The 12,111-nt window shown below is 41.1% G+C and overlaps 1 protein-coding gene across 1 annotated transcript in view; it reads left to right on the forward strand.

The window, feature by feature from the left end:
* Nucleotides 1–8,700, forward strand: part of smurf2 (SMAD specific E3 ubiquitin protein ligase 2) — a 49,705-nt gene extending 41,005 nt beyond the window's left edge. Inside the window, exons 12-19 of the mRNA XM_083896902.1 lie at nt 1,902–2,103; nt 3,582–3,685; nt 4,153–4,267; nt 4,766–4,944; nt 5,321–5,579; nt 5,669–5,870; nt 7,948–8,023; nt 8,137–8,700. Coding sequence (XP_083753028.1) covers nt 1,902–2,103; nt 3,582–3,685; nt 4,153–4,267; nt 4,766–4,944; nt 5,321–5,579; nt 5,669–5,870; nt 7,948–8,023; nt 8,137–8,236 — 1,237 coding nt within the window. The 3' untranslated portion in view covers nt 8,237–8,700. The remainder of the gene's footprint in view (nt 1–1,901; nt 2,104–3,581; nt 3,686–4,152; nt 4,268–4,765; nt 4,945–5,320; nt 5,580–5,668; nt 5,871–7,947; nt 8,024–8,136) is intronic.
* Nucleotides 8,701–12,111: the final 3,411 nt, after the last annotated feature.

Consider the following 12,111-nt stretch of genomic DNA (forward strand, 5'->3'; position numbering starts at 1 on the left):
ATATGATACACAATCCAGAGGCTACAATCATAGACGGTCTAAAAATGGACATGCTCGTCTGGTTTGCACAGAAGGAGGAGTTAACCACTAGGGGGCGACTCCACTGGTTGCAAATAGAATTCAGTTTAAATGGAATATGTTCACAATTTGATTTCTCCAATCCAATCCAACTTTATTTAAAAACAACAACAACAGCTGAAACAAAGTGCTGTACATCAGAGATAAATAAATAAAGAAAACAAATAAAACATACAAACATATGACCTAATAGACCTTAGAACAAACACTAAAACAATAAAAAAATACTGTGGAAAATATAAAAACAACACAAATAAACAGGTCATACAATAAAACTATAAAAAAGATAAAAACCAACGTCTCAAAGAGTAAAAATGGGTTTTAAGATTGCATTTTAAAAGATCTTTAACGTCATTAAACATTGCATGGAGCAGGATCATCCAATAGGTGCCATGGTTGGAAGACTCGTTGTTAAGTAGAGTAACAAATAAGTTGGAAAAGATTCAAATTTTATCACAATTTCCAGCTTGTTAAAATAACATTTTTATTTAAAGCACTAGCAGCTGAGGCTATAGCATTGGCTACAGTAGCTCTCCTCGCTAGTTGTCTGTCTCTGACAGCTTCACATATATTTTTTGTAACATTTTGGCTATAGTCTGTATATGAAAGTAGACGCAGGCTTCCCGTTATAAAAGTGAAGCCCACAGCGGGACATTTGAATGGCAGTCTATGGGAATCTAATGTCCGAGAAGTCAATGATCTCATTTGCTCGTCTTCTTCAGTGGAACATGATGTCAGTTTTGTAAAATTATGTTCACATTTAGGAAAATGCACAGTACATATGAGTGGACACATGTCTGTGAGCTTCTGGTTTGAAAAAAAACTGACATGACGCAGTCAAATCTTGAGGCTTCAAAACTCTAGTTTGTTTTGCGTAAATGCAAGACTACTGTGTCCAATTTTATATCCAGTCCATGGTTTTGACCAAGTCCTTACTCATTGCATCTCGGCTTTGTCGGCCGGTACATCGTATCACAGTGTCTGCAGTATTCTCTCTCTCTCTGTCCCTGTTTAGACAAACCTTTAGACTTGTCAAAATAAATCACTACGCCTCTGCAGAGTGGCCTCAGTGGCCTTACTTTACCTCGAGTGCACGAAAGCGGAGGCAACGGAGATTTGCAGAACTTTCTTTTGCGCTCTGTCACACTCTGCTGCTCGTCTGTATCACAAAAAAAAAATAGTTTGACCGCCTTCAAGCCTCTGCCAGGTGGAGATGAGGAGAGGAGGAAGACGTGTGGTATGTGAGTGAGATGTCTTACCTCCAGCAATCCCACCTCCACACCTATGTCTGTCTGCGTGTGAGGGGCTGAGGCAGCTGTTTGACTTGATGTGCTTCCCAGATGACCTCAGTGTGTTTACTCCTCGTTCTCTGCAGTCAGCAGAGGAGTATTTTGAGTGTTTTGGTCTTCCTCTTGTTAGTTTTGTTCAAGCTTTTAACCAGTGTGCGAAATACTCATTAATAATCGGCGGGGCAGGGGGGCTCCAAATACTGTTTCGCCACCCCAGGTGCTACCCTGCAGTATTGGCTATCTTCCCTGTCAGATGTGGGCTTGTGGTGGGCCTTTTCCACAGCGCAATCTGGAAAGAAATTAATAAAAACATTAATATACAAAATTACAAATAAAATAATGTAAATTTTATCTGGTTATAAAGGATAAGAAAGCATGAAAAGTGTATTATGTAATCTATATACGAAAAATGTCCAATGTTTGGACACTTTCAGGGGGTCTAGCCCCTCCCCAGACCCCCCTGTATTTCGCACAGTGCATTTTGTATTTGTAAATGTAAAACTAACAGTCTCTTTCTTCTCTCTCTCCCTGCAGTCGTCAGAACCAGTTGAAGGATCAGGCCCAGCAGGCTCTGGTGTCTCCCAGTCAACTCCCAGAGGAAGCCGAGTGCCTCACAGTACCCAAGTACAAGAGAGACCTTGTTCAGAAGCTCAAGATCCTCCGCCAGGAACTGTCCCAGCAGCAGCCTCAGGCTGGCCACTGCCGCATCGAGGTGTCCCGTGAGGAGATTTTTGAGGTGACGACGATGGAAAGAAACGAGCTCAGTCATGTCCCTCTTATCATGCTCATCACGAGGGGGGGTTGTTCCAGTGATTTAAAAACTCATCCCAAATGTGCAAATAATTTAATCTTGGGGGAAATTTGGTTTTCACAGTTAGAGGATGCATGAAAGAAATGAAAATGCAGAACAAAATGCTAGTAAAACATCACAGTGATGTAAGATTGGCTCCTTTGCACAGCCTCCTTTTTTTTTTTACCAAAAATCCAGCCAACAAATTGATATTTGGCTTCATAAGAAACCCTATCCACTCTGCATACACAGACTCACCTAAAGATTTTTCCTTTTTTTCTATCCACATAAAGGTCATTGCCCATAGCAGTTGGCTGTGAGAATGATTTCTGTCTCGCACACAGTTATCTATGATGTGTGAAGGTAGTCTGCTCAAAATCTAAAGCAGACTTGCTTGAGATGTGGGTTTTCTCAAGTACATTTTCTCAGCATGTGTGTGTGTGTGTGTTTTCCTGCATCATAGAGGTGCAGGGCCTTCGTCAGAACAGCACCACCTGCAACAGACTGTGCGACTCTCATAAAATATGCACTGGAATGTGCTGGAACAGCCTCGTCTGTTAATCTGAACGAAGAGGACGTCATGAGGTTGAGAGAGAGAGAGAGAGAGAGAGAGAGAGAGAGAGAGAGAGAGATAGAAGTGCATAGCTTCACCAGACCAGCTGGAGCATTAAATTATGAAGGCATATGCAAGTGTTAGCTGCTAAGACTGTCAGAGCTGTCTCAGTGTGTACTTTTCACCGCAGATAAGACGTTTCCATTTCTCCCACGGCACCGCTCGGCTGTCTCGAGTGGGCACAGTGGAGAGGCTATGTTATTATAGTCTTACGCTTGTGTTTATTATAACTGCCCCCTAATCCACTTTAAATGAACACTCCCCCCTGTCTGCAGATGGGATGAACACCAATTGTGGTGGCGAGAGGCCTCGCAAACATAGAACCAATTGAAAGTGTGTGGAACCACATTGTGTCTTGTTTTTTCTTGTAGGACACTCCCTGTTACTGCTTTTTTCTGTAGCTCTTAACGTCACTAATTTTAGCATAGCCTAATTCGGGGCATGTTGTATGAATGGGTTAAATATGGGGGGTCTCAATACACCTATGTACATATTCCATTAAAAACCAGACGTTTGCAGCTAGAATTGTCGTTTACCACATTAACAATGTATAGAGAGTATTTCTGATTCATTTAATGTTATATTAAAACAAAAATTGCTTTTCCTTCAAAAATAAGGACATTAAGTGGCCCCAAACTTTTGAACGGTAGTATATATTCAGTTTCTTTCAATAAACAACGCACTGTACCTCCTATAGCTCATATATTCTCGGAGAGTAAATATAATTCATTAAGGTTCATACAGCAGCTGCCTCACTGCTGTCACTCTCTTTGACCAGATGGGTTTTTCTTTGTTTGTGTGTGTGTTGCAGGAATCTTATCGACAGGTGATGAAGATGAGGCCAAAGGATCTGTGGAAAAGGCTAATGGTGAAGTTTAGAGGAGAAGAGGGGCTCGACTACGGAGGAGTGGCCAGGTAAGGAGTTTTGTGAATACACCCTTAGAAATAAGGGTTCCTAAAGGGTCCTTCTACGAGGGCTGAGGTTCTACCTGGAACCATTTGCTTCGGGAAAGGGTTTTTCAAGGGTTCTTGGTAACACTAATGGTTCCAGTAAGAACCATTTTGATCCAGAGAACCCTTTAAAATCCCTTTCCTGAATAAAGGGTTTTAAAAGGGTTCTTTGTGGAACCCTCCAAAAGAGTTTCAGGTAGAACCTAAGCCAAAAAGGGTTCTGCTATGAGGAAAAGCCGAAGAACCTTATATGATTCTACTTGGCACTTTTAATTCTACGAGTGTACTCTCCATCACTTGTTACTCAGACGTCTGCCTCCTAGTGGATGAATGAGCCCACTTCATTAGCTCGGGTGCATGTTCTGATCTCACTGGTATGTCTTCTTCTTTGTTCTTCTCCCTCATCTCCTGCCTCTGTGTTCCATGTGCAGGGAGTGGCTTTATCTGCTATCACACGAGATGCTGAACCCGTACTACGGCCTGTTCCAGTACTCCCGCGATGACATCTACACGCTGCAGATAAACCCAGACTCTGCTGTCAACCCCGTGAGTCACAGTCATTACCGATGACACCTGAAACACAGTCTGCGGTGATCTGAATACCTTCTTTGATCTAAGTTAATTATCCAGTCTGGCCGCTTCACTTCAAATACGGTCAGGGACACGGGTCGTTTGTTTCTTTATTGCACAACTTTCATCGTTCTCCGTGTTTGTTTGGGCTGGCAGCGGTGCTTTCAGCTGCTGATCTGCAGTCAGTGGGTATGAACTCACCAAACTGACGTGTACTCTGGAGCAGTGGCTGGGCTGTTGTGTTGAGACTGTGCCGTTTGGTCTTTCATTGTCGATGTATACAAGAAGGGATATTCAAATCTCAAATGTTTGAAAGCGGTTATCTCTTCACCTTGTTAATACACACACTTCTCCTATCATGGAGGTTTGTGTATGTTAGATAACGTCTGCTTTAACAAACACTTTAATCCGTCTGTTCTTTTGGAAACTGAAGATGTTTTGTCTCTCGTCTCATGTCTTTGTTTTTGTCTGCAGGAACATTTGTCGTACTTTCACTTCGTTGGCCGTATCATGGGAATGGCTGTGTTTCACGGCCACTACATAGACGGAGGTTTTACTCTACCCTTCTACAAACAGCTGCTTGGTAAACCCATCACTCTGGACGACATGGAGTCTGTGGACCCCGACCTGCACAACAGCCTTGTCTGGATTCTGTACGTACAAGAGAGGTTTAGTCACCTAGCACATTTTAATATTAGTTTTATGCTATTTGTGTGTGCAAAAATGAACTAAACTAATGTGATTTAACAGCATCTGTGTAAATAAAGGGATTTATGGTAATCATTATGAACAGAATTCTATGTTCAAATAAAAATGTAGTTTGAGGTTTTCCCCTCAGTATAATCTCTCTCCTATACCATGACAACAGCGCCCCCTGGGGTCTTTGAACATGTTTTACATCAGTAGTTCTTAAACACTTGTCTTTACACTGCATGTTTTCAAAATAAAAAACAGTTTGTTTTTCTTTTTTTTTGTTGCTTTTCATCATTATCTATTATTAAATAATTCCAATCTTGTTTCTGTCTTCAGGGACAACGACATCACCGGTGTGCTGGACCACACCTTCTGCGTGGAACACAATGCTTACGGAGAGATCATCCAGCATGAGCTCAAGCCCAACGGTAAGAGCATTCCTGTCACCCAGGACACCAAGAAGGAGTACGTGCGGCTTTACGTCAACTGGCGTTTTCTCCGAGGCATCGAGGCCCAGTTTCTGGCTCTTCAGAAGGGCTTCAATGAAGTCATCCCCCAGCACCTGCTCAAGTCTTTCGACGAGAAGGAGCTCGAGGTACTTCATTCGTCCGCTTGTGCCATATATCTTGATTCCCCTTCTAGTACATTTAACGTAATATATTGAAACGATGTCTCCGTCTGTAGCTGATTGTATGCGGCCTGGGTAAAATCGACATCCACGACTGGAAGTCCAACACGCGGCTCAAACACTGCACGCCGGACAGCAACAGCGTGAAGTGGTTCTGGAAAGCTGTGGAGTCGTTCGACGAGGAGCGCCGAGCCCGGCTGCTGCAGTTTGTCACCGGCTCCTCCAGAGTTCCTTTGCAGGGCTTCAAGGCCCTCCAAGGTAAACACAGCATTCCATTTACACAGACATGTGCATGTGCCAAATTCTCACTCTCAGCTTATACTAAGCTACATAATAAAAGAGGTCTGTACACTGACAAGGGACTGATTTGTCAGTTCAGAGTTCAGTCTATTAGATATTTTTTAGTTGACGGATGTAAGAGAGTGCTAACAACTAGCCGCAAGCTAAACCAGAAGCTACACTACCGTTCAAAAGTTTGGGTTCACTAGTTAGAAATGTCCTTATTTTTTAAGGAAAAGCACTTTTTTTCAATGAATACAATGTTAAATTTAATCAGAAATACACTCTATACATTGTTAATGTGGTAAACGACTATTCTAGCTGCACATGTCTGGTTTTTAATGGAATATGTACATAGGTGTATAGAGGCCCATTTCCAGTCTTATAATGGTACATTGTGTTTGCTAATGGCGATAGAAGACTATTGGATGATTAGAAAACCCTTGAAAACCCTTGTGCAATGATGTTAGCACAGCTGAAAACAGTTTTGCTGGTTCTTTGACGAAATGGCAAAATGATTATTTTGAATCAAAATCATTATTTCTAATCTTGTCAATGTCTTGACAATATTTCCTATTCATTTTGCAACTCTTTTGATGAATAAAAATTGTGACTTTTAATGGAAAACACAAAGAAAATTGTATAAGTGACACCAAACTTTTGAACGGTAGTGTATCTAATACTAACAAAATGAAAACGGCGTATCGCCCACTAACATTGAATAAATCTATTCCCTGCTAGTTCTTGTATACTAGGACAATGATAGTGGTCCAATTGTGGACATTGTAGTTGAGCTACAGCCACAGTAACTCATCGTAACTGTGCATGGAAACAGACTGTGACTGTGTGCATAATATGTTTTTTTGTTATTTAAATGCTCCATTTGCAGTGGCATTGTTATGTAGTACATGCTAATACTGTAAGTCTTGGGGCGTGTACATACAAAAGATTAAGTGGCTTGGTCTGAACAGGCTTTGTGTGATGGACTTACACCAGGCTGAGGCAGGTCATGTTGTTGGAAACTGTGTGAAATACTTCATTCTTTAATGTCAGATCATTCCTTTATTAAGGTGTGGTAGTGTAGTCTCTCTACTCTATGTTGTACGCAACACATTCAGCCCTTTACAAGAGATTATTTGCCTCCCTGTGTGTGTTTGCACCTCTGGGTTTCTCTGATCTCTGATCTTCATCAAAACATCAGCAAAAAGATGACCAAAAGACCCAAAAAAACAACTCACTCACCAACTTGGAATTACAGAGTCTGTCTGTGGTGAGGTAGAAAAAAGGGATTATTAAGGTGTGATAAATGACTTTTGTAACTTACACACATCTTTGTCTATATAATGACAAATAAACACAGTTATAACCACCATACAATTGTGTAAAACTGAATAGTAAAACTTACCCCCTAATAAATTTAAAAAATGAGGTTTTAGATATTGCTTTTAAGATTTTCAGTCATTTTAAGTTGCATAATGTCAAATGTATGCCTGCATTTCCAGTCCTTACACCTAAAAACACTTTTAAGGATCCTGATGGAATCAAACACAGCACATTTCACCTCAATCAGCCTTCCTTTGGCATTGTATTATTATCTGTTTTTGAAAAAATAAATTATTTTTTTAAACAGTCCAAACTGCAAATATCACAGGGTTCCTACACAGCATGGAAAAGTATGGAATTTGAGTAATTTCCAGACTATTATCTCACTTTCTAAAATGACATATATTAATATATACAAATCGAAACAAGTTACTAACGCAACATAGCCTACCTGTAGATGATATGAAACTAATCAAGCTGGCTGTAGAATACGTGCCGTCGCAAGTTTTCCGAGGGCTGGCTTCCTGAAAAATGATTGACGGATTTTAAAACCATTTATTCGCATAATAAGCATCTAACAATTGGTATTCCGATGTTTAATATTGACTGAAAGTCTGGAAATTTGAGTCTGGGAAAGTATGGAATTTTGAAATGTAAAATGTGTAGGAACTCTGGTATCAGTGTCTGCAGTTGTGTCTTTATCTGTTTTACTCCACACTTAATTCTTCTACAGGTGCTGCTGGTCCACGTCTCTTCACCATCCACCAGATTGATGCCAGCACCAACAACCTGCCCAAAGCCCACACATGGTGAGCTAACTGCTCTGGTCACGTGACTTGCATTTAAGACGAGATGTGTAGCTAAGATCTTTGTGTTTTCAGTGGTTACGGCTTGATTTTTTAAATCCCTTCTCTTCTCCTAGTTTCAATCGGATCGACATTCCTCCGTACGAGCAATACGACAAACTCTACGACAAGTTGCTCACTGCCATCGAGGAGACGTGCGGCTTTGCTGTCGAGTGAGTGAGTCGTGAACGTGGGCCGTGCTTTGCAACAACCAGGAGCAACATGGTTTGGCCACGATGAGCCCATCTACACATCCCCCCCCCCACACACACACACACACACACTCAGACAACAGATCAGTCCACTCAGACGGGGGTCATCCACTGTTGCTTCACCCAGGGACGCACTCACTACCTGGGGTCATGTGGCAGAGCTCATGGGAAGAGGAGAGAAAAAGTCAAGACTGTGGGGGTTTTCAGACCTTTCTGCCCTTCTTTATATCTTTTTTTATCGTTGAAAAGGATCTCTTCAGCTGCTAATAACTCAAGACTATTTACTAACTTGTGGAACCTGCAACATTTGCTGGCTCTGCCCCTTTTTTTTCTAAGTTCATTTTAGCATTTAAGAAAATAAAAAAAATAGACTGTATCTATGTAGCAATGCACCATTTAAGCAGAACACAAGCTCAGTTCACTCTGAAACAGCACTAACAAGACTGGTTTGTTTCTAGAGCACAGGGTTATTATTATTATCATTGGTGACCACAACCACTCGGAAACAGTTTGTTTGGATGCAGCATGACTTTGGTGCCTCAGAGTGATCGTGCTGAGGCTCTCGCTAACACAGGGGTTGATAAACGTGTGCAGATGAGAAGGCATGGACGCGGACGCAGCCCAACTGTTTACAACCTTCTCCAAAGATGTCATCGGGGACTTCTGCTCCTGAGTCTGCATTCCCACAAACCCCGAATATTTCACGTGTTTGAAAGTGAAGAAATGAATGGATCGGTTGAAATGTGTTATTTTTATATAACAGTTCAAAAAAAAAAGAAAAGAAAAAGAAACAATAACATGAAATATAATATATATAATTTATTGTTATATTTCAGAAAACCCCCCCATCTTCCATTATTTCATTGAAAAAATATTTGAAATGTTACTGCTTCAATTATAGAAAAGCATTTGTGGAATGAAATGAGCTTGACTGAATATCACTTAAGGAATGCTGAGGTCTCTCTCTCGACATCACCGCTCATGTACAAAGAGAGAGATTGTGCTTTAAAGGCAAAAAAACACAAACATTATGTCCTTATGAGTGCCATAAACATTGTTGTGTGAATAAATCTTAACCATTATTGAGCGCACCCTTTAAATTCTACTGATTCATCCTGGGATTACAGTCCGTACGGTGGTGTGTTGACCTTCTGTGACCCCTCTTTTTTAACAGTTTGTCATTTAATATTCACGTCACTTCACTCGCATGAAACCTACCTTCATTTGTTATAGTGCTGGACGCTAGGTTAGCGCACGTTAACTCGCGGCGCGTTTCCGTGACGACTGACCGGGAAAAAGACGCACGTGTTTACGTCTTGTTTACGTGACCGCGACACCGGAGTCCAGGCACCGTTTACCAGTTAGCTGCGCTAGCTCCTTTAGCGCCGTTAGAGCGCCTACAGTCGAAGAGCAGCGCTACATATAACCAGCTGTACCTGTGTACTGCGTATGTGTGCCTCTGTTTTTAAAGTTTAGCGTTACTTTAGAGACTAATTTTAACAATCCGGAGTCGCGTAAACATGACGTCACATGCGTCTTTTTCCGTCAGTCAGTTGCCATGGAAACGCGTCATGAATTAACGTGCGTTGACCGATAACCGCCGCTATCTCGTTAGCGCGCCCAGCACTAATTTTTTGTAATGGAAGTCGATCACAGTCTCTTTGTTGTTTTATTTTTACCGTTCCTACCGACTACCTTTGAACCACGTGGTGCTAAATAGCATTAAATTGAGTCTTATATTGGCAACCGTACTCACTGACATACGACTGCTTTAAGCGCACAGTTTTTCTTTTCCCTCGTCACGGCGTTCTCAGGAGGTGTTCTACCTACTCTGGAACATCTCGTGATCTGAGAAACCAATAATTCTGACCATCAACACAGTACTTGTCGCATGTGTCCTCCATGTGTGTGAAAGTGAATCCTACAGTTATGTTTTGTTTTCGTGGGAAGGTGGTTAGAGGAAAGGAAAGGAAGTTCTTGAATGTTTTTTCAGAAGATGCTGCCTGTCTTGCAATCTCTACGACCGTGGACTGTTCTTTACAATTGCATACACTAAAAAAAAGAAAAAGGAAAAAAATTTTGTTTTCATTCTTTTACGTAGACAAGTGTATGCAAAGTGAAAAAAAAGGTGTCCTCCGATGGTGCTTTGTACAGTAATAAGATAATGTTCATGTACTGTATGTGGATCAAATCAACCTTGTAATTTATCTTTAACTTCAGTACAAAAAGATTCTTTTTTTTCCTTTGTTTTTAAAAAAAAAAACAGAAATGAGAAATTGCACACAAACAGAATGAAGACACCCATGTGTATTTAACACCAGATATTCAACAATGACGTTTATATTCAGTGCACACGCTCCGTCACCGTCACCTCACTGTCTGTTCCTACACGACGACGTCACTCGGCATCGCTGCCTCTCGTCGAAGAACTGAACTTTATATTCAAAGTCAGCCGTGAGACGCAGCTCTTGGTTCTTTTTTTTTTTTCCCCGGTTGTTTGTTTGTTTGGTTCGATAGCATGATCCACTTAGCAGGACTATATCTCAGCTGACTGATGCAATTTGATGTATGTTAACACTATCATTTTGTAAGAGTATTTTATTTTTGTGTGTTATTAGTTCTAATTAAACTTGCCTTTGTCTAACAATGTTAAGGGCCTTGTCTAAAGATGTGTCCTTGTTTCGCAACAAGACGGCTTTTTTACATGAATGTGCATCACACACGTGGGGGAAGCAACGACTAGTGTTTTACATCAGAATGGCGCACGTTTGAACCTCCCACTGGGTATTCATTGGTATCACTTCTAAGGTGTCTGGAAGATGAAAACGGGTCGTTGGTGCCAATCCCAGCTGACGTGAGGAGAAAGGCGGGGTACAGGTCGACCGTCCATCACAGGGCCAACGTAGAGACAAACAAGGGTTAAATGTTTAGTGTTGTGTGGAACAAACTTCCTGCAGAAACTACAATGCACTCCTCACGAATCCCTCCATACACTTCAACTGGTTCAGAACTCAGCCACTTGTATCATCACCAGAATCCCAGAGCACATCACCCCGTCCTGAAACAACATCCCCAATCCTTCTTTTAACATTCAAAACCCTCCATAGCAAAGCTCCTCCATATCTCACTGACCTCCACACTCTTATACACCTTCCAGCATTCTCTGGAATTCACTCCCACACAACACATCAGAACAATATCATCACCATCTGCCTTCAAATCCCAACTAAAAACGTACCTTTTCAGATTATTTTACCCATCATGACTACCCCCCCCCCCCCCCCACTATCACCTCACCAAATCTTTCTAAGCATTTTGCATTCTTGTATTTATATTTCATCTTAACTTTTTACCTTGAACCCTTTACGGTACGCACCAAGAAAAAAGCAAAGGAAAAATATTTATTTGAATTTTTTTTATTTTATTTGTTGTACTTATGATAACAATAGCAACAATCTTTTTTTTATTTTTTTTATTAGACCCTACAGTATTTCAGATACAGGCCTCTACCAAACGGTTGAGACGTCTGTTCATAATAAACCTGGTTTGCATAATTCATACAGTACAACATTCACAAGTCACAAGGGTTGTTGTTATTTTTTTAGCACAGGTAACAACATACTGTATTCATTCCATTACATTTACGTGTTCACGTATGATTAAGAAATAAAGTAAAACACGTTTCACCACACCTTCTGTTTCATAAAGAAAAGAAGAAGAAGAAGGAGAAAAGAAGACAACAGTGTTCATTACAGTCGAGTCTCGCACATGTTAGGGTTGGTCACGATGACGTAAATTTCCGTAAACCAGCAGCAGTGTCGTCAAAGGCCGAATCACCAC

Source organism: Microchirus variegatus (assembly GCF_963457635.1).
Source record: "Microchirus variegatus genome assembly, chromosome: 10".
NCBI lineage: Eukaryota > Metazoa > Chordata > Actinopteri > Pleuronectiformes > Soleidae > Microchirus > Microchirus variegatus.